The following is a 22,717-nucleotide window of genomic DNA, read 5'->3' on the forward strand; positions in this document are numbered from 1 at the left end:
CAAAAAGTTTGTTTGGGTTTTTCCATAACATCTTATAGAAAAACTCAAATGAAGTTTTTACCCAATAGTTGATATACTTAAAATAACCATGTAAGATAGGTATTTCTGTCCTAAAATTATGGATGAGAAACCTCACCCCAAAAGTGGACTACAAAAAGCAATGTGTTTTGGTCACATTGCTAGTACGTGGTTAGAGGTTAGTACCAAACCTCAGTTTACCTGAGCCCAGCATCACTCCAGCTTTGAGCTGACCGTTCCCCCTATAGCCCTCTCCTTCCAAACAACCTTCAAGTAACCAAGTTCCAGTGCCATGAATCGTCCTTTAGGGTTCACTGTTGGGGAAGGACCTATATCATGTGCTAAATGTAAGGCAGATACTGAGTTAATGAAATTTACTTAAGAAGGATAAAAAGAAGGCATTTGGGAAACTTTCTGCTCACTGAAAATGCTACCTGTAATTCACACCATTAGTTCTAATTAAAGGGCGACATCATTCCATTTTTACCACAAAAGGAGAAACAATCAATGCAACAGAAGTTGTTAAAAATTATATTTAATACAAGTGAATAGATTAGAAGATCTGAAATGTTATAAAGCAATATACACAATGAATAAATAATTTGCACAGGAGAGTCATGTCTACATTACATAACACTGTCTAGTACGGGAATACTTAAAGTAAATCCAGTGATAATGGAGAAAGTCCATAAAAATGCTAACCTGTCTTCCCTTGTATGAAATTGTTCAAGTATAAAAATCCAATACAGTGTAAAATAGTATTCAATTTAGTTTAAGAATAAAAATTGCATGTATTGCAGTTTCCGAAGAAAAACGTAAAGCAGCATTTAAAAACTACGTAAGAAGTGTTAAACTAATGAAGTACCAGTAAATGAGAGCTGCATGAGCAAAAATCAGAGAAGGAAGCATGAAACTAGCAATAGATCCTGTTAAAAAAAACAAACCTAAAAACTAAACTAAAATGTGTTAATGTAAGAGTATTCTCTCATACAGTGCACATATGAATTTAAATAAATCCAAGTCAACATCTTTAGTTGAATAGGTTAATATTTAATATGCTACATCTAGACCTACTAAATAATTTATGCCATGAGATGAATACATAATTTTACAGTGTCACATCTAAAGTTCCTTTCTTTAGAGTGCAGCATAGTAAAACTTAAAAATAAATATCTTAAATAGCATTACTATTAAGGCACAGTATAAACCACATTATCATTAACCGTTGAAGAATTGTCATCTCAGCAACCTTGGTGTCTCATGTACGGTTTTCACTAATAAATAGTTTTAAATATGACTCTGAAATAGATACTAAAAAGTGTAAAATTACTTAAAAAGGGAAAAAAATAAATGTCCTTAAGACAGCTCTTAAGGGTTTAGAGTCTGCAAACTTTGCCTGCCTTTAGTCATAAGCCACGAGTCTACACAATAAATAGAAAGAGAAGGCGGTTGTATGTAGTAAAAGCCTGATCCTATTTCAGAATCAGAATTGCTGACACCAGCAGATACAAGTTTCCCAAAATTGAAACAGGATGGGGAGAGGGATTAGAATGTGACAAGCTCATCAAACAAGCACAAGTGATGTGTTCTTTCCAGAACTGTGTGTGTTATTGATTGTCTGTACAGCTGTTGCGCCCATTCATTCCACATCACCTGTTTCACAGTCCCACTCATCCACTGGGTGGATGAGAAAATAGCTTTGGTGCCTGTCCACCACTTCACCCACTGCCACGCTCCTAGATTGATTGTTCGATGCCCATTTTTTTTTTGAGAGAGAGTAAGAACATCACCTTCTTACTTGAGAAAAGTTCTCTAGGCCCTAGTGACGGCTAAAAATGACAATCAGTGCTTTCACCATTTTGTTTTTTTTAAAAAAATCTGCTTTTAAATGTAATTCAAGCTACATATTGCTCACTCTGTATTCCCTGGTTCAACTAGATTCAAATAGCATTTTCTAACTGGTAAAAGGCAGTTTGCTTCCCTGATACTATAAAAAGAGCAAAAGTAAAAATCCCGTTATAAAAGTGAAGTTCCATGGTTTCCTCCTGCCACCATTTCGTCGAGGCCTTGTATTTACTCAGGCTCTTTGGGATTGATTTCCAAAAACTGCGCCCACTCCCCTTCCTTCTTATCTCTTGCACGTCTAGAATGACTACTGGAGTATAAAAAAAAAAAATAATTCTGCTTCACAATAGCATAGCTTTTTTTGTTTTTTTTTAAAGCTGTTAAGTCAATGTTAACTCTCATTAGCTACTGAAAACTGGGACATTTTGGAAAGAGAAAGCAACTCGACTTTGATCAGGGGCTGCGGGCCTATTGCATCCGGTCCGTCTGCAGCTGCTGAGGCTGGTACTGGCCGAAGGCGGCGGCGGCCGCGGCGGCGGCGGCGGCGGCGGCCGCGGTCCCAGGTGCGGCGGCGGCGATTGGCTGCTGCACCGCGTAGCCGTAGCCCCCGGCCGTGACGTAGCCCGCGGCGGCCGGGGAGGCTGCGTACGGGTACTGATCGTAGGCGGCCGCGGCGGCGGCGGCGGCGGCGGCCGCCGAGTACTGTGCGTACGCGGCTCCCGTGTAGTCGATGTAAGGGGCGGTGGAGGCGGCCGCGGCGGTGGGCTGGACGTGGGGGATGACCACTCCGGGCTGCACAAAAGCCTGCGGATAGACATAGTGTGCAGGTATCCTGTTGAGAAATGGAAAAAGCAAAAGAAAAAAAGTCAGGCAGGAGTGGCCTCCTGGGTTGAGCCTGGCTTCTTCCGAGATCAGACAAACTCCAATTTAGTGGTTATTATGAGCATAGGGTTGCCACAATATCGACTTGCCAGTCATTGGCGAAAGGAGTCTGGCCGGAGCCCAGATCATGGAGTGCCCCAGAAGGAATTCAGCAAGGAAAATAGGATACCCTTTCTGCTGTAACTTTTTATTCAGGATCATTTTGGAACCAAGAAATAACCATGGAACCAAAGTTTTGGGGGAAAAAGAAATCACGGTTCAGGAGGGCCTCGCACAGAGGAGGTTATTTCCTAAGTGCTGAATTATGACTTCAGAAAATTTTGTGATGATTTCGTACAACAAAAACGGTTCAGCCAATGGAAAGTTTCTTAAGTGGGAACAGAGGACTCCAAAGGGAATCCATGATTGTTCAGTTCCGTAAGGGTGATGGCCGGTTTCTCAAAACGACAATCAATTTCCACAAAATCTGTCTGTTTATTATCATGGCAACCCTACTGGAAATTGCTATGCAGACTCAGCACACATTAATCTCTCTGCAACCTCAGTCACCCTTATTAAAGATAATGATAATAAAAAAAGAAGCAGGCGACAAAATAAAAAAAGAATTTAAAAGTTCACAAGTGTGGTAAACACAGCAGAATCACACTTTTTCAAACGAACTGTAGTGCAGCTCACTATGACAAGAGGGTTGTGGGAAGCTACAGAAATGCTATTAACATTCATGGCAGTGATTCCCAGAAAGAATGTGCAGCACGCTTTTGGTCTTTCTTTCTCTCTTTTTCTCCATTAAATTCATAAAGACACAAGGGTCAGTCAAACCTGTTTGACTATCAGGCAACCGAAGGTCAGCCAGCTTGTTTATCTCTATGCAAGACAGACAGAAGGGGTTTTGGGGAAATGATGAGGTTGAAGGAAAAGGTAGGGACAGGGAAACACAAACTAAATATTTCTCAAATTAATATATCAACTTAATAAGGTTACAATAGTAAGACTAAGGAAACTTTTTTTTTGGCATCTAATAACTCTTGTTTCACTTTCGAACTCAACAGAAACAGATTTCTTAGCATATCTGTTTTAAATCTTTCCTACTGGTAGATATTTTATACAAATCAATTCTATTATGGTGTATTATCCGATAAAAGTTAACGTGAAACAAAATTAAGTACCTTTTAAAATTACACATTCAGAGGTCACAGACAAAACACACTCCAATGGCCTTACTTAAAAGTTAATGTTGTTAAAAAAAATTCACAAGTGGTATTTTTGAAACCCATGCATCTCAATTCTCACTCTTGCCATTCATAATGGCTCAGTTAAAACGCTACCATGAATACCTGATTTATTTTCATCTTTCTTTAGAATAATCTCCATCAAAACCCCTGTATTTCTAAAAATATGACACCATAATGCCATCTGCTTGTTGCCAAAAGCAACATATAAGAAGTACAAGCACAAGTGACAATTTTTGAATTTTAAAGAACTCAAAACAGAAAACTGCATATTAAGACTTTTAAAACGTAAACTTTGCTTTGCCTTTTCAGAGTTTTACTGAAAGCACTCATTAAGGAACATCCATGGAAAAGATGAATTTATCATAGAGGGTAATGAACTTTGACCCCAATGATAAAAATACACTCGATTTTACTAGACTTGTAGATCTTTCCCAGTGCCAGAAGAAACGACGTCATCAAGTGTTTCTGAGGACACTTAGAGATGTTCTTAATTGCTTGTCAGAAACCAGACGCATGGTCATGCACACACTCAGAACTTCTCTGCCGGTCAGGTGACTGACTCGCTCACAGCGACAGGTGTGGCTTTATGAAACACTGTCCCTGGAGGCTGCTGTGTCCACGATGTGCAGACACGGATAAGAGAGCCTCACTCACGCCAGTTTACATGTGGTGATGGACAGCAGGGGCTGCAGCCGGGCTATTTTTGATCCTGTCATGCGACAAGGGTTTCCAGCGGGTAAAATGTCTTTATAAGGCCAAAGTAAAACATCTATCAGCTGCAAAGGCCAGCCAGTATGAATCTCACTGATACTGAAACATTAACCCATGTGCTTCCAAAGTTCGAGACAACAGGAGGGTTGCTAGGCTTCTATCTCTGAATAAAGGTGGTAACTAAAAATAAGGTTAGCCTACAAAAAGGCAGGATCAGTGTGTTGTGTGTGTGTGTGTAGAATGTTTTAACTGATAAGATAGGGTTTCTTACAGGACTCTTGTCTGAATTTGATTTTACATTAATAGCTTTCATTTGATGCTGCCAACCAATGAGTATAAAGTTCCCAGGAATATCAGAAACCTACAAAGTCTGGCAAGGGTTAGGAAGCCATCTGGAAGGCAAATGAAACCATGGAGTTTTTTTTTTTTTAAAGGCTCTGGGGAAAGGAGAATCCAGAAGACCATGGAGAGACTGAAATATCTCAATTCAGGAAGGGAAGCAGAATCGGACCAAAGCGGGAGGTGGCGCTTCTCAAGCAGTTCCTGTTTGTATTAATAGTCTGCGGAACCCATTAAGGCAGTTTGGAAATCTACTTCCCACTAGAGATCTACCAACATCCTTTCCCTCAATGAAGCATAGAATCTAGTAGCAATAAGGGTTTCCCTGGTGGCTCAGATGGTAAAGAATCTGCTGCAATGCGGGAGACCTGGGTTCGATCCCTGGGTTGGGAAGATCCACTGGAGTAGGGCATGGCAACCCACTCCAGTATTCTTGCTGGAGAATCCCTGTGGACCGAGGAGCCTGGAGGGCTACAGTCCATGGGGTCACAAAGAATTGGACACAACTGAGCGACTCAGCACAGCACAGTAGTAATAAAAGCAAAGGGCGAAGCTGACACTTTGGACAATTTTCACAGAAAATTTACTATGTTTTCCTTTTCTTCCTGTCTCTTAAAGTCCCTCTGGTGTCTCTCTGTGACTCTGGACATCCTAAAGGGTTTCTTCTTCCAACCTATCACATACACTGCTGACACAGTCTGCATGTCATAAACCTGTTTAAAATAACCTAGGTCCCTAACATCCTACCAAGCTAAGTGCAAACTTCTTAATTAAACTTTGGCATGACAGGCCTTTTATACTCTGGCTCCAAAATACTTCTTCCAGTATTTCTTTCCTGGAATCCAGGTCAGCTGGACTCCTCAAGGTTTCAGGGACACACCACAGACACCTAGAAGCTTTACTTTGGCTCATGACATCCCGTGGCCAGGGACGCCAGCCCTCACTCCATCTCCACCTGTCGCAGTCCCAATCCTACTCACTCTAGCTCTATCACTCAACATGTCTAAAGCCTCCAAGAATTTGCTTCACCTTTTTAGCCTCACATATTTCTGATAAGTGAAATGAACCTAATAGTTCCAACCCTGAACTGCTGTGCATTAAATAAAGTTATCAGTGTGAAGAGCCTACAGTGAGAAAAATACTCACTGCAAGAGTTCCCTAGCCTCCATAATGTTTTAAAGCCTATTTCAGATTCTACCTCTTTCATGAAGACTTCCTGGATCCCACCGACCTGATGTTGCTCTGCCTTATCTGAAACCATATGGACAGCCCTTCTGCATGCTGCTCAGTTTTCTTACCAGATTATAAGAGAGAGCACAGTTGTGTCTTTGGGGCTACAGACTGACACAGAGGGAAGAGTATGGCTTTGGAAGTCATGCAAACCGTGATTTTGAACCTAGAATCGGACTCTAACGCTTAGTAGCATTGTGGGAAGGTAATTAACCTCTCTGCATCTTAGTTTTTCGCCCTGAAAAGGACATTAACAGAGTCTTTATCAGATAATTACTGTGATAATTAAATTACATAATTTATGTAAATCCTTTATCAGTACCAGACAAGTAGCAGATGTTTGGTTAACTGTCCCTCCTACCCCACTTAGTGGACAGTATAATACTTATTATGCATTAACGCAACTAGAATAACTCTTAGCACTTAAAGGAGGACTGAGTAAATATTTGAGTGTATTTCAACCTGGTCTAAACTAGCCTGGAATTTTCTACTCACAGATCCATGATCTCTCCTCTCCAACATTTCAGTATGAAAATGATTCTTTCAAATATAAAATGTAAGATATAGTTTGGAAAATTCACCAGTTTCTATACATCTGCCCACTGTGTTACACTGGAAATTCCTTCAGGCCAAGATTTTTTCTTTAAAAGCCTAGAGTAATGTAGGGGCCATTTAAAGACCACATAAAAAATAGTTCTAGGATTTCAATCAAGTCAAGGTTAAAAATTCTCAAACTTCTTTCCAGGCCTAAAAATAAGAACGTGTGGCATTCAAATAGAATTGAGGATGACCAGGTGTGATTTGTTAGGTACAGACTCTGGGAATTAGAGCAGTGTTAAGAACCCCTAAAAAGAAAGAGAAGCCTTGCTTGGTCTATCTGGAATGCTATCTATTTCTATTAAGAACCTCAAGTTCAATTTATCCAAACAGTAATAATCACCATCCTTTATAGACAGCTGCTATTAGAAGGGATGAACAACTAAAGGTTACTATCCTAATACATTTGATTTAAAACTTCCACAGGACACATTCTGTTTGTTCTTATTTCCCTTATACTACTTTCTTTCTCATGGATCCATAAGGACTATCACAGACAGTTCAAATTTCTGTGTCTAACTCCCAAGACCCTCCAGAGAAGTCTCATTTCTCCATGCACTGAGTCTTTTCTCCTCTGTGCCTTTGCTGATCTTCCCCTATCCTATACCCTTTAGACAGGTCCCTTTCTTCTTTTCACCTGTCCAGAAATACCACTGGTCCAAGTCTTGTTCCAGTACCCACAAAGTTTTGTCCAACTCCTCCAACTCATCTATTTTCTTGCTATTCGGAATTCCTCTTGTACTTCAAATAATACCAAATACTTTAGCAATGAATAGTTCCTAATGGGTTTGTGTTAGTTTCATTTCCCAAACCAAAATGCAGTCTCCTTATTTTGTACCATCCACTAGCACAGAGTAAAATACTCACATGCTAATACCGGTTGATCAGTTTAGCTGCATAACAGCTGTCTCGGGATTAGTAATGTGAGACCACGATTAAGTTCGCCGTCACTTCTTAAGATGTATGCTCTCCCCGGTTCTACCCTGAACATAGTCTAGACCAATGAGAGGTGGTATCCGCAGAAGTAGCTGGACCCATCAACTGCTATTTGTTGTCGATATCCAGAATGGTTAGGATGGGGCATCATTATGGATACACCAAGGCCCTTTCTAATCTTACTGGACAGAAAATTCTTCTATGGTTTAAAAAAAATAGTAAGGGCTGGCAGTAAGAGTGAGAATCTTGATATGGTTAAGAGAAGGTTATAAAGAAGGTATTCATGGAAAATATAACTTGAATCCTCCAAGTCAAATTATTATTGCTTCTTTGGGTCTACTCTCGGTAGATATCTATCTTCGTAGATAGAATCTAACCTTTCAGGTTACACCTGTAGATGTTCAGGTGCTAAGATACAGAAGAAACTATTAATGTTGTTGAGGATGAAACACTTCTAAAGAGTTAGAATATTCAAAAGGAGAGTAAATTTCTGGCATTAGTTACAGCCAAGAGAATCAGATAGAAAACAGCCAAAACAGACCCTAGGTGTTCAGAATAAATTGAGGTGCTTGGGGATTTTTTCCCCCATATAGTGTCTGAATGGAAGGGAAGTTGGGGAGCTTGGACAGGGAAGGCTCGTAATCACAGAACCCAGAGGACACAAATATAAGCTGGCTGTTCACCAGAGTCAGATCTGAAAGGTGAAGGTTAGTGCTACTCTGCTCAAAAAACTGGCCAGTGTTAATGAAATCTGATGAGAGTTGTTGAACCTTTAAATTAGAAGGCCTAAAAGTGGATACACACTGCCAAAGAAAGAACCCCATCCCCAGAAAAACGCCCCAGTAAAACAGAAACTTAGGACATGCAAGCGATGAATCTGTGTTCTTACAGAGGGAAATCACACCATTTAGCACTCACTACAAAAATACGGTTAAGTGGAAGTTACAGGCTACAGCTTAAAAGCAAGGAAATAAAAAAAGGCCCTTTGCTTCCCATGGCAAAGTCAAAAGTCAACACCCGTCAACACCACCACCAAAACCAAAAACACAAAGAGCCCCTTCCCCGAGGAAAAGAAAACACTTTCACTACAGCTCTTTTCAATTAAGTAAAAAAAGCACACAGTTTAGCTATCAACACCACTTCATGACTGTAATAAAATAAAGCACACGGAGGTCTATTGACTATGGTGAAAAAATAAAACAACACCAACATCCATGCATCGTTAATCACCATCTGAGCTTGTGTGTCTGAGTCTACTGGTTACAGAGTTTAATTCCAAACAGAACTATTCCACCTCTTATCATGGTATCCTTCTGATCAGTTAGCTTAACAGTATACGAGCCCTGTCAGGTTAGAAAGAGATAAATACAATTGAGTCAAGTTGAACAGCAGTAATGGTGTTGGGACACAATCGTCTGTACACAAGTCATACCTGGTATTTTTGTTTTGTTTTGTTAATCATAAGCTCAAAATGGGTCTGGTTGGGAGGCTGCATACTTGGTCAGATAACTTGACTCATCTAAAAATATTTAATTATCAGCATTCAAAATACACAAACATATATAAATATGTAAACCAGGAACAGTCTAGAAAATGATGGTCTGGGCTGGATATAACAAAAAGGCACGTTAACAAATGACAGTCATATTGAAACTTAGGAAGGCCTGATTCACTGACTTACCCAAAAGGTCTTTGTATAAGAGCTGGATGAATCTGTTGAACACCAAAGGCAAAACCTAACAATAAAACATACCATATTCTCTATTTGTGCATGTTAGGCATTTATTACTTCTACAAATAAAATGCAATCACACCTTTCACTTAGAAAAGGTAATCATTCTTTTAATACTTTAGAGAAAATATTATAAATAGGTTTTTAAAAGTCACTTTACTAATGTCATTGTTAATTTAAATAAAATTTTCAATAGTCTTCAAGTGGAAACTAGAAATGATCCTTAAAGTTCAGTTGACAGACACAGAGTAAGACCTTAGAAAATCAGACATAAAGTTCTCGTGGAATGAAACCAAGAACAACAGGACTTGATAATGAAGTTACACGTGCCAAATCTTCCAACAATTCTGAATCATGATCTATAAAAAAGCCTTTTTAATTTGGAACATTCTCAAATGTTTTGGACAATGCTTTGGAAGATTATGGCTTTTACAGATTATAGTTTTAAACATTTACAAAACAAACTCTTTTCTGGACAGCAAAACACACACACTGTATTAGACAAATACATGTTTTTTAATGCTCATAAATATTTGCACATGCACACCCTTTCTTGACAATCTACTTTCCCAGCAAATGTTTGGATTGAAATGTCTACCTCTTTCCAAAATTTCAGATGGACAGACTTAAGAATGAAGAGTATACGATTTGAAGTTGCATGCCCAAGAAAAAGACTACGTTTGTTCAACAGTTCATTCACAATTACTTGTGCGAATGCAAAAGACAGTGTGGTAAAGTAATCCAAAAGGTCATGTTTTCACATAGACGAAATTCTCTCCCTTTTGGTGACTAACAGCTGTATGACCTTGGAGTAAACCATTCTCATCTCTGCATGTTTCTTCATCTATAACGTAAGGGTCCTGAAGTGTATGGAATCTCTTTATTTTCTGTCATTACAAATATGCTGTGATTTTACTTTGAACGTTTACCATCCAGGCACCACCACCGCCCCTATGTTTCTTTTGGGTCAGTGTTCTGGTTGAACTGCCCACTTTGAGCACAGGGCAACTGGTGGCAAAAGAAGAAATACCACCAAGTAGAGAGGTATAACCAGCTGGAGGTGACAAATCTGACCCATATCATCCACATGGGAATGGGCCACAGGTGGCCAAGAAGAGGAAAACGGAGACTGAACTCCGTATACAGAAAACAGAGGGGTCAAGCCCAAGTCTGGGTGTGTACAAACTGAACCCAACCCCAAGACCTATTTTTTGCCTACAGGTACATTTCAAGTCAAGAAAGGCGTCTTCAACTCTCATCTATCTTTCATGTCTTGGTAGAATAACCAGCCACAGTTCAACTTTACTCAACACATCTATAGATGCTCAGGGAACTAGGGTCTTCTCAATCAGGGATTCACCCTATTCAGAAGTGGGGGTCTCTATGGAAGGGAAGGGGGCGGTGGAGGTGGTTCCAGGGATCTTTCTCACCTGGTTGCATGATTCTTGGTTTTGCTCCCAAGTATGCCAGGTTCACGTTGGCCTTCCTGCCATCAATGATAGGGTTGGGATCCTTGCAGGCTCTTTCAGCAGCAGCCCGGTCAGCCATGGTGACCTTAGCAACATACACACAGACATACACACAGAGCTCTAAATCAACCCCTGAAGAAACCAAGAGTCACACTGGAGAAGTTATTCATGTTAGTAAAACTAAGCTGGTTCTTTAACTTTTTCTTTTTATTTTTTTTTGGCAGTGGGGGTTGTGGGGGGAGAGGAAACTAGAATTATCCTTGACCCTCCATCCAAAACACACAAAAATAAGAATACAGAAAGGCGAAAGAAAGAACCACCGCCTGCCCCCACCTCTAAAGTTCTAAGGGTGCTGGAAGGGCCTAGCAGAGACTCGGAAGCCAGAATTCCGTCTCAGAACTCCTCCAGATTCCCCCTCCCCCGACCATTCCCCGTGTCCCTACCCGGCCTGGAGAGCCACGTTTTGCTTTCAAGAAAGACTAGCCTCGCGTCCGCCCGGCGTTCCCAACCCTGCAAATACTCCTCAACCACAATAGCTATTGTCCTGCGATGGGGCTCCCTGCTCCTCGGCAGGCAGCTGAATTTGCACGCTGAAATCTCCAGGAAGCTTAACTATGTCTCTTTCAGTTCGGCAAAAAGCCAGAGGCTCATCTTTTAAAAGAAGTCATCTTTGCAATTACGGGAAAAAAAGGGGGGGTGGTGGCGAAGAGGGGGGTGGCCTAAGAAGAAGAGCCCCAGACCTTCTGGAGTGTCCCTTCCCGGCCCTAGCCGGAACGCCAGGAAGACACACTCATTTTTACAGAGCAAACAGCGCGCTTAACCACCAGCGGCCCCTCCCTCCCAGATCTCCGCACCCCCCAAATCCCACAGACATCACAGTTCTCTCCCTCCCCTCCACCCCTGCTCCGCCTGTCCCCCGATCCCGCCGCCGCGCTCTCAGTCCCCCGGAACCCCGCGAGGCAGGCTACGGCCCTCCGTCCCCAGCGCCACGGCGCGCAAACTTTCAGTTCAGCCGCGGGAGCGAAGGGGCAGCGTTGCTCCAGTTCGCTGGGGTCCTCGCACGGGCGCGCCGAGCCCCTCACTCCAAAGTCCAACCCTTCCGGCCCAGCGCCACTCCGTTCCTTCCCCGCCCCCGCGGTCCTCAGTTTCCCCGCCAGGCTCTCGGTTGCCCCCTCCAGACACGCCATCCCCGCTCCCCTCACCACCACCATCCGCGCAACTTACAAATCCATAGCCCCGGGACTTGCCCGTCTGCCGGTCGGTGATGACCACCGCCTCCTCGATCTCGCCGAAGACCTCGAAGTACTTGCGCAGGCTGGCGTCCGTGGTGTGGTAGGGCAGCCCCCCGACGAAGATCTTGGTGTACGTCGTGTCCTTCTGGGTGGTGTGCATCTTCGCGCCCGCCCCGCGGCTGGGGCTGCGGCTGCGGCTGCGGCTCGGGCAGCGGCTGCGCGTCCTCCTCCGGCTCCGCGTCTCCCGCACCCTCTCGCGGCCGCCGGGGGCTACGGGCGAGCCCGGGGGCGAGGGTGGCGGCGCGGCGGCGGGGGCGAGCGGCCCGGGGGCGACCGAGGGCGCGGGGCGCGCGGCTGCCGAAGTCGCCAGCAGCCGCCCGGGGAGACCTGACTTCGCTCTCTCCTCCCGCCCCCCCTGCCGGTCACGGTACAAATCCTCCGGATCGTCTGGCTGAGGCTCCGGTTCTGTAGGATGTGCAAACGCTTTCCACTCACCCGGGGGGGAGGCCAAAATGTGAAATGAGAGGGGTGGTCCTCAAGCGAAGATCGGGGTGCGTTTAGAGGTAGATATTTTTTCTTTCGCAGAAATCAGGTAGGTGTCTCGGGTGGGGCCTGGGGAGGGTCTGCAGTGAGAGCGTCCAGGCGCGGAGGTGGGCGGGCGGGGGGCGAGGCGGCGGCGGTGGCGGGGCCCCGAGTATTGGGGTGCGGGGGGGCGGTGTCGGGGAGACTCCGCGCGGCTTCGCCTCCGGGTCCTGTCCCTCCCGCCGCGGAAGCTGGAAGACAAGTGGCGAGGACGGCTCTCCACCTCCCTGCTCCCTTCCCCCCGCGGGCCGGGGGTCGGCGCCCGGCTGGGGAGGGGGCGGGCCGGACGCCTGCGATTGGCCGCGGCCGCACCTGGGGCGCCCGGCGCCGCCGCCCCCCAGCTGTTGGGAACAGCTGCTTCTCTGCCGGCGCGGCGCGGCGCGGCGCTGGAAGCGGCGCTGGGGCAGGGCTGGGGAGGCTGGAGGCCGCCTGGCCCTCGGCGTCGCCTGTCCTAACCCGTCAAAGTCCCAGGGACTCGGTGCGGCCTCAGCCGGGACCCGGGGCTCGGGGAGCGCGCCGGAGCAGGGAGCTGCGTCGCTTTCCAAAACGGCGACGCGAGCTCTGTGCGCTCGGCCTCGGCGACAGGGCCGGAGACCTTGACAGGCGAGCTGGGGGGCCGGAGGCCCGGGGCGGTTTCGCTGGAAGGCCAGTTCCCCACCCTGGGCGTGGGGGCCCGCGAGCTCCGCCGACGACACCCGGAATTGGGTGCTCTGGGGTCTGGAGGGCGACAAGGAGGGCCCCCAACTTCCCTTGACTCCAAAGAGCCGGTACTGGGGACAATCAGCGAGATAGAGCCAGGAAGAAAAAAGCTCTGGCCCTCGGGTGTGCCGGGGGAGCCCCTACTTTCATTGCTCACCATCCAGCCAAGCTAAGCAACTGTAGACACCTGTCTGTCAGACACCGCCTTCTCTTTCAAAGGATCATAAATTAGTGCTTCGCCTCACAGTCACCAAATTTGTGCTTCCTCCTTAACTTATTCCTCCCTAACCGTACGGGAAGATTGGTACAGATTTCTCATCATATATCCTCTCCGCACACCCCCCCACCCCAAGCAAAGAGTTAATCTATTTTCTTCTATTTGAATTGCAAGAATGTTTAGTGACTTGATCTCAAATGTTTTATCTCGGATGTAATTGTAAGAGATGTAATCTTTGAAATTGACTTGTTACATAATCACTGGTTTCTACACAGCAAACCTTTAAAGCATTTGTGGAAATACAGACTTGAGTGCAGCTCATAGAAAATCCCAGGGACGGGGGAGCCTGGTGGGCTTCCGTCTATGGGGTCGTCCAGAGTCGGACACGACTGAAGTGACTTAGCAGCAGCAGCAGCATATATATTTATTTTTTTATATCGACTTTTTGCAGCTTCTTTTAAAAATCAAGATTACACTCAATTAGGCTGTAAAATCATGATCGTATTTGAGGTTTTGATGAAGATATTTAAGGGGAGCAGAATGTGTCTCCCTGCCCCCTCTTGACACACAGTTTGCTGCTAAGTCATTTCCAAGAGTGTTCACTGAAGTCCACCCAGTAATTGCCCCTGGGCCACAGCATTTATTCCCTTTAAAGCAGCTCAGTTCAGTATGTTAACCTATTAGAGTCACATAGTCCTGTTCCTCTTGCCAGGGCACCTTTGCAGTCTGCCCAAGAGGATGAGATGTACTGCATTTGCAAAAGCTAATAGGAATGCAAATATTGTTGTGCAAAATGTTAAGTTCTGTTTTTCATCTTGCTGACATCTGCATGAGGTTGGCCTTTGAAGGTTATCAGTTTCTTTAAGTTTGAACCCCCAGTAAAAGATAGAAAGAAATCCAAAGTTTCTTGGGGGAAAAATGCTTTTAAAACCAATTGAAGAAAAATATTTTATAGGCGCATAAAATAGCTGGTTGGGGTTAGAGCCAGAAAGTGAAATTGTAAACAACATCCTCTCCTCATTGCTGAAGTAAAATACAGGTTTAAAAGGAACTGTGTGTACTGGCACGATAAAGATGATTTTTAAAAATTAGAAAAACAAAGCAGGCTGTGAAACAAAAGAGGCATGTTTTTTAATATAGGACATCTATCTTGTGAGAATTACTATACTTTCATGTGTTGGCCCCTCAGTCAAGTCTGACTCTTTGCAACCCCATGAACTGTAGTCCACCAGGCTCCTCTGTCCGTGGAATTCTACAGGCAAGAATACTGGAGTGAGTAGCCATTCCCCTCTCCAGGGGATCATCCCCATCCAGGCATCGAATCTGGGTCTCCTACATTGCAGGCAGATTCTTTATGGTCTGAGCCACCAGAGAAGTCCAGAAGCTCAGGCAAGACATCTTTTGTGAAGGGAAGTTACTTACAGAACAGACTAACTTTGGCTGTCTCACTTTTCTTCCTATCCAGACAGGGAACTTACCCCAGAGGGACTGTGATAAGGGAAGAAGTGTGTCTGGGAGGGTAGCCAGCAGCTCTGATGTTCACTAGGTAAAGTGGTGAAGTCTACAAGGAAATTCTGATCCTACACTGGGATAACTGTGTCATAGAACTCAGCTTCTGGAAATAAGATGCTTCCCTTGCAATTGTCCCAAAGAAAATAATTCAGCCACCCTCTTCCTATCCCATGTAACCCCTGCCTGGTGTTGCTTTTATTTTTTCAGTCCAACATTATTTGATAGTTTGGTTTGAAACGTCCTTTATTTGTATTAAATATACCTGGATATCCCTGATTTTGAACTCCAGAGATAATGAAAGCATTACTAATAATCTGGTGTTATGTGATTCACTGAAAACAAAGATTAAGCAGAATGGAGATTCCTTATTTTCCAAACCAGTTTATTTTTTTGAAATTTGCTTATTTTGTACTGGGGTATAGTCGATTAAGAATGTTGTGATAGTTTCAGGTGAACAGCAAAGGGGCTCAGCCATATATATACATGTATTCCAAACCAATTTAAAAAGAAGCCATAACTCACACTGGGTTCTGCTTGACAAAACATCAAGCGCCCCCCAAAGGCAGGCACTGGGCTAGGGTGAGGCGGTACGGACACTGGGTTTGTTTGACAACTGCACAAAGGTGGGTAGAGTTACAATAGCCAGATCCATTCTCGTTGGATTTATGAACCTGAGCCATCAGACCATGTAGCCCTGGGGACATAAAATCTTTCTGAATTCAAAGTTTCAAGGTTATTAAGTACCAAATATTTCTGTATAATTACCCTTCATAGATTCAGGTTTGAAAAACAATACTTGGATAATCCTTTTGCTTTCTCAGCTGCTTTTGGCAGAGAAGAACACTTGTATATTCACAGACCTCATGCAATGTGATGTGTGCTTCTTTGGAAAGAAAGAGTCATAAAATACTTTAAAAGTTATAAATAGGTTCCAAGCTTGTCATATCCCAGCGACCACAAGTGTATGGCCCTGTATTCTTGGTTCCTACTCCATGGCAAGATTGATATGATTTTATTACTTACAGTGAATTATTGTCCACTTTGTTAAAAATCTTTATCTGACTATTAAAGGCCAAAATCAAAGTTACAAGTTTCACATTCATTTATCTATTTCAGCCCCCGGCCCACTCCGCTCCCTCTTCCTCTTAAATTAATCATGGAAATCAACTCCTAAGAAGAACGTTGAGAAAAGAGAGTAATAATATTTCATGAAGGGAGAGAAGTATTATACTATTCTGGTTTAAGGAGATGCCTACTTTAGAAGTAGTATTGCTCTGGACAGTAAGTCTTCTCCAGGCAGGATTGGTCACTTAGATGTTACTGGATCTCCTGTAGGTCAATTAAGTCCTCTGTAGGATTCTACATGGGGCTTCCCAGGTAGTGCAATGGTAAAGAATCCATCTGCCAGTGTGATCCCTGGGTCGGGAATATCCCCTGGAGAAGGAAATGGCAACCCATTCCACATTTCTTGCCTGGAGAATCCCATGGACAGAGGAGCCTGACGGGTTACCATCCATGGGGTCGCAGAGAGTCCAGACACGACTGAGTACATCCACAGTCACATCCATTCCCAGGGTTTGACATACATAAGCACCGAAGAAATATCTACCGAAGAGAATTGCTGTCTTAAAGACATCTACTTGCAAGCTTGGTGAAAGAAAATGCATTCTTAGTTAGCACTAACCACTTGTAAAGTATTTAGGCCGGGCACTTTTTTTTTTATTTTGGAAAACAAAAATATGGCCTCCTTGAAGTCTTTTGTTTTGATTGTTTGGAAATGTTTACCTTTTTCTGAGAGTCTGTGTGAGCCCTCTGATATAAAACTAACAGGTTTTCTGCCCTTTGGAGAAGTCCCATGATCAGATGTATTTCTGTTTCTCTGGGTGGGTTGGTAATTTTCTCTTAGTAACAGATAACAAATGTGTGTAATAGGTTATGCTGCTATTTTTGTGTGCAGAAGAGTTGGCAGTCAGAAACCTAGTCAGTTCAGCTCAGATCCACCTCTGGGAGAATTCTAGCATGCTGCATTAAACCACATCTAAGCTGGTAAGAAAAGTGAAATGGAAATTCGTAACTGTTATTCAATCATGAAAGTCATAATGCCAGTTTTACATCAAGCATCCAAAAAATAGAAAGAACAAGGTCACTTTGGAGGATGAGAATAGGGCAAAATTGAAAGTGGAGGGAGTGTTCACTGCCAACCTCGCCTTTGGGATAGTTTCACTCTGCCTTACGTGTAGAAGTGGCTTTAAGTGTTCGCACACTTTGAATTCTATTACATAAATCTGAAAGGGAATGATAAGAGTGCAAACATTTTAAATCCACTGTGTGTTTCTTCACATTTTAAATTCAGAGTGCTGCTTTGGTTTTAAGTCTTTAAACAGTGAGCCTTGGAGTTGCCAAGTTATTTTAAGGAGCTGATGAACACTCCGAATGGATTGAATGACTTTCTCTTGATGACAGATTCATTCTAATGATGTTGCTGGGAGGCGGAGGACAGTGTGGTAGAAATAGCCATGGATCCCAAGAACAGGAGACCTAGGGCCTAGTCCAAGCAGTCATTAACCAACTCTAAGACCTGGTTTGGTTTACTCCATTTACAAAGTACAAATGTGGGGGCTTCCCTGGCGGCTCAGTGGTAAAGAATTCAGTGCAGGAGACACAGGTTCGATCCTTAATCCGGGAAGACCCCACATGCTTCCAAGCAACTAAGCCTGTGCAAAGCAATTATTGAGCCTGTGTTCTGGAGCCTGGGAGCCGCAACTACTGAGCCCACGTGCTGCAACTACTGAAGTCCACGTGCCCTAGAGCCTGTGCTCTGCAACAAGAGAAGCCCCCATGGTGAGAAGCCCGCACACTGCAACGAAGAGTAGCCCCCACTTGCCACAACTAGAGAAAAACGAATGCAGCAACAAAGACACAGTACAGCAAAAAATTAAAATAAATAAATAAATAAATTATATATATATATAAAGTACAAATGTCATTGGAAAAACGGTTGATAGTGCTTCCTGAGCAAATATGCCCTAGAATGGAGAACACTAGTCTGACCCTTTACTTATAGATGTTTTGAGGGTCAACTCGGATTTATGAGACAGCCCCATGTTGGCACTCAAGTGTCATTTATTTACTTTTAATAAACTACTTGAGGTTATTCAGTAAGATTGCTATTTTCCCTGCTAATGAAGGAAAGGCATATTTATGGCAGAAAATTATGAAAAAGCATAAAGATGTACACAGAAAATCCAAATCACTCACAATTCTACTCAACATACTTTAGAATGCCTAATATCAGGTTTGTCTTGTACATAAATACACACTTATAAATGTGTTAACATAAGTTACCCCTACATTCTGTTTTACTATCAGCTTTTGTCATCTAATCAGTTCAGTTCAGTTGCTCAGTCTTATCCAGCTCTTTGCTACCCTATGGACTACAGCACGCCAGGCTTCCCTGTCCATCACCAACTCCCAGAGTTTGCTCAAACTCATGTCCGTGGAGTCTGTGATGCCATCCAACCATCTCATTCTCTGTCATCCCCTTTTCCTCCTGCCTTCAATCTTTTCCAGCACCAGGATCTTTTTCACCTAATAGTACATGGTAAATAATTTTGTCTATTAGTTTCTACAGTTCATTTAAGATTCCTAAATAGCATTTTATCATGTCAATGCCCCCAAATTTATTTAAGCAATCCCCCTTTTCTGGACATTTTTATTGTTTCCAACTATTCCCTATTATAAAGAGCTCTGACATGAACATCCTTGTTGATAAATCTTTTTACACATTATTTATTATTCCATAAGGCTGGTTCCATAATGGAATTTATTTTCTCCATGGCTGAACCCACAACTCCTAGAATAGTGCTTGGCACTTAAGTGCTTAAATACTTGTGAAATGAATGAATACATTCTTTCAAGTTTGTATATTAAATTGAAGTATGTGTTAGTCGCTCAGTCATATCCGACTCTTTGCGACCACATGGACTGTAGCCCACCAGGATCCTCTATCTATGAAATTCTCCAGGCAAGAATACCGGAGTGGGTTGCCATTTCCTTCTCCAGTGGATTTTTCCCCACCCAGGGATTGTACCTGGGTCTTCTGCATTGCAGGTGAATGTTTTACCATCTGAGCTACTAGGGAACCCCGTATTTAGATATTTTGATATATATTGTCAAATCACCCTTCAAAAGGTAAGGCAGATTTTACTTCTAGCAGGAGCATGTTAATGTCAGTTTCTAGAATCCTCATTGACATTGCTGTATAAAATAGAATAATTTGGTTTGTAAGTGAGAAAAATCCTAACTCACATTGACGCAAGTAATCAAAAGGAGTTTTTTGTCTCCTATAATTGGAAAGACCAGAGGCAGGGCAGGCTTCAGGTGTGACTCGGCCCCAGGGATCATGTTGTCACCAAGACAGTGAGATCCTCCTGCCTTCATCATCTATCCTCTGCTGTTTGGCTTTGCTCTGAGCCCATTCCCTCAAGACGGAAAGTTGAGTGCTGGCAGCTCTCGGAGCCAGGAGCCTCCTTGGTCATAGGCAGGGGGAAGCGAGCTTCTTTTTGCCCAGTTTTCAAACCTAAGTCTGATCTTCCTTTTGTTTGTACCATGTTAGGTTGCAATTTCACCTTTGAACCAAACTTAGGTCAAGGACTCTGATTTGCTGCTTTTCTTAGGCCTGGCTTCCATTCTGTTTCCCGTCATGGGACACATGCCTCAGGCACCAAGATGGATGACATTGATTTGCTCAGACTCAGGATGGCCTTCCCTGGTGGTTCAGAGGGTAAAGAATCTGGCAATGCGGGAGACCTGGCTTCGATCCCTGGGTTGGGAAGATCCCCTGGAAAAGGGAATGGCTACCTACTTCAGTACCCTTGCCTGGAGAATTTCATGCATAGAGGAGGCTGACATGCTATAGTCCACGGGGTCTCAAAGAATCAGACGCAACTGAGCTACTGAGCACAGCACCCGGGATGGCCCAGAACTGAGGAAACCTACTGAACTGAATCCTACAACAGAATGGTTGTAATATTCTGGGTTCTTCTGGGAAGAAGATATACTGGAGTGAATGTTTTGGAAGCAATAAAAAATTACAATAATTAGCATTTATTTTTTAAAATATATTTATTTTCTGGGGTAAAAGTTTTTCTCGTTGCTTGTTTTTCTATAGACTGTTGGTTTTTGAGGGCTGTCTTTTCAAATTAAAAAAAATTTTTTTTTTTAAATTTACGTGGTGGCACTGGGTCTTCATTGCAGTATGAGGGATCTTTCTTTTTTTAGTTGCAGGTGTGTGGGCCCTTCGGCATGTGGGATTTTCAACCTAGGCATCGAACCCAGGTCTCCTGCATTGGCAGGCGGGTTCTTTACCACTGAGCCACCTGGGAAGCTTATTCTTATATCAGGCTCTGCCAAAGAGACAAGTACCAAAAATTAGCCAAAAACACACTGAAGAGTCAAACACAATCAGAGTTTCTGTCAGATTCTGGCAATGATTCTGAGGCGATCTTGTGCAAATAAAGAAACCTTTCTGTACTGTGTTTTAATCACATAAACAGTGAAAATAAAGATTTAAAGATTAATATGCATGTATATATGTATAATTATGGTTACGATATCCGTTTCTTTCTGTTAACAAAGCAAAACAATTCATCTAATTATACCCATAAAAACACAGTGAAACAACCCAAACATTTTATGAAAATAATTTATTTTGGCTTATCTGTTCTGTTTCTATTTACGTTACACTGCATGAAAATACTCAGCCCCTATTTGAATATGGAACAATGTCATTTTCAATGTGCACTGACATTCCGCATCAATATAGGATATCACAATTAAATCCTTTGTCTTTTAATTTAAAAAGATAATTCAAGAGATGAATCACTGATACAAAAGTTATTTAACTTAAGTAACAAACTGCACAGTTGGTAATTTTTCTAATCCTAGAAAGATGTTTATAAAATATTTTCCCTCACAGCTTTAAAAACAGATTTTTTCCCCTAATTGTATTTTTCTTCCAATTTCAACTTACCTTTTCTTTTTCTTGCATTCTTATGGGTGAAAAATCATCATTATTTTTTTCTTAGGAAAAGAAGACCGACAAGCAATTTTACATGAAAAAAACAAACATTTTCTTAGTCTGCTTTGTACTTTATAAGAAATATCATAGTACTGTGTATCAAAATAAATTAGCTTAGGTCCAAATATTGTATACATATATGGCCTTTAAATATTTAACTTTTCTTAAAAATATGTTCCTTAGTGAATATATATATATATATTTATATACATGAATATTATACCTATCTATTTCCTCCTACTCATGTTGATTATTTCAGTCACATCTGTAAACTTGGAAAGAATAAAACAATTATGTCTGATAAATATTGTAGGTTTGGAGGTTTTTTAAATGTTGAAAAGTGAAGTAAAGTGGAAATGTCAGTCTCTCAGTCATGTCTGACTCTTTGCAACCCACAGACTGTAGCCCACCAGGTTCCTCTGTCTAGGCAAGAATACTGGAGTGGGTAGCCATTTCCTTCTCCAAGTGATCTTTCTGATCCAGGGATCCAATCCAGGTCTCCTGTGTGCAGGTGGATTCTTTACCATCTGAGCCACCATTGAAGCTGAAAACCCAAATCTCCCTCTGTTTTCCTGGAACCATTTTGGTTACTTCTATCACAAAAGTCTAAATGCCAAAATACATTGGTTAGGGATTTCCAGAATTCTCCCCAGATCATACAAATCCACAGACAAGATGAGTTAAGAAGATGGATTGCTCTATGTTATTTCTTTTTTAGAATGTATTTATTTTTAATTGAAGAATAATTGCTTTAAAGTATTGTGTTGATTTCTGCCATACATCAACCAACATGAATCAGTCATAGGTATACATATGTCCCCTCTATGTTATTTCTTACTGGTATAAGGCAGAGAAGCACTTTTCTGAAAAGTGTTTGGTGTGTATGATGTTCATCAGTATCCTGATTTCTCTGCCACTCTTTTACTAATATTACTTAGGCTATACTTGTTTGAGGGCATGTTCTCATTCTCAGTAGGGTTGTTGAGTTAAGCCTCATTGAGAGGCAAGATTTGAACAAGGACTTGAAGCATTTTTCTAGAATTTAGGGTAAGAGTATTCCAGGCTGAGGGACAGTGTCTACAATATTGGGGAACAGCAAGGGACCAATCAGCTGGAGTAAAGGGAGTGGTAGAAGAAAAATATGGGGGTCTGGATCACATGGCCTTGGAAGCCATTGTAAGGACTTTGCAGTCATTGCAGGATTTTGTGTGGGGGTGTGATGTGACATCACTCTAGATGTTAGCTGAAGACTATTAAAAGGTGATCATAATCATTCAAGGGATTCCTTGGTGGCTCAGATGGTAAAGAGTCTGCCTGCAATGAGGGAGATCCAGGTTCAATCCCTGGGTCGGGAAGATCCCCTGGAGAAGGAAATGGCAACCCACTCCAATATTCTTGCCTGGAA

At 42.7% G+C, this 22,717-nt stretch overlaps 1 protein-coding gene across 3 annotated transcripts; it reads right to left on the reverse strand.

The window, feature by feature from the left end:
- Nucleotides 1-537: 537 nt before the first annotated feature.
- On the reverse strand, nucleotides 538-12,771 carry RBM24 (RNA binding motif protein 24). 3 transcript variants are annotated; one of them, XM_055406520.2, is made up of 4 exons: nucleotides 12,216-12,767; nucleotides 10,953-11,076; nucleotides 9,472-9,526; nucleotides 538-2,695 (listed from the first exon to the last, which is right to left on the reverse strand). In XM_055406520.2, the coding sequence occupies exons 1-4, from the start codon at nucleotides 12,381-12,383 to the stop codon at nucleotides 2,332-2,334; spliced, it is 711 nt and encodes a 236-aa protein (XP_055262495.1). In that variant the 5' UTR covers nucleotides 12,384-12,767; the 3' UTR covers nucleotides 538-2,331. The 3 variants fall into 3 exon arrangements, with proteins under 3 accessions (XP_055262495.1, XP_088687151.1, XP_088687152.1); XM_088831025.1 differs by lacking the exon at nucleotides 12,216-12,767 and adding an exon at nucleotides 11,435-12,209; XM_088831026.1 differs by lacking the exon at nucleotides 9,472-9,526 and having other exon boundaries at nucleotides 12,216-12,771.
- Between the last annotated feature and the right edge of the window lie 9,946 nt (nucleotides 12,772-22,717).

The sequence above is a fragment of the Moschus berezovskii genome, chromosome 23, assembly GCF_049115385.1.
Source record: "Moschus berezovskii isolate FMDL1 chromosome 23, NW_MosBer_1.0, whole genome shotgun sequence".
NCBI classification, from domain to species: Eukaryota; Metazoa; Chordata; class Mammalia; order Artiodactyla; family Moschidae; genus Moschus; species Moschus berezovskii.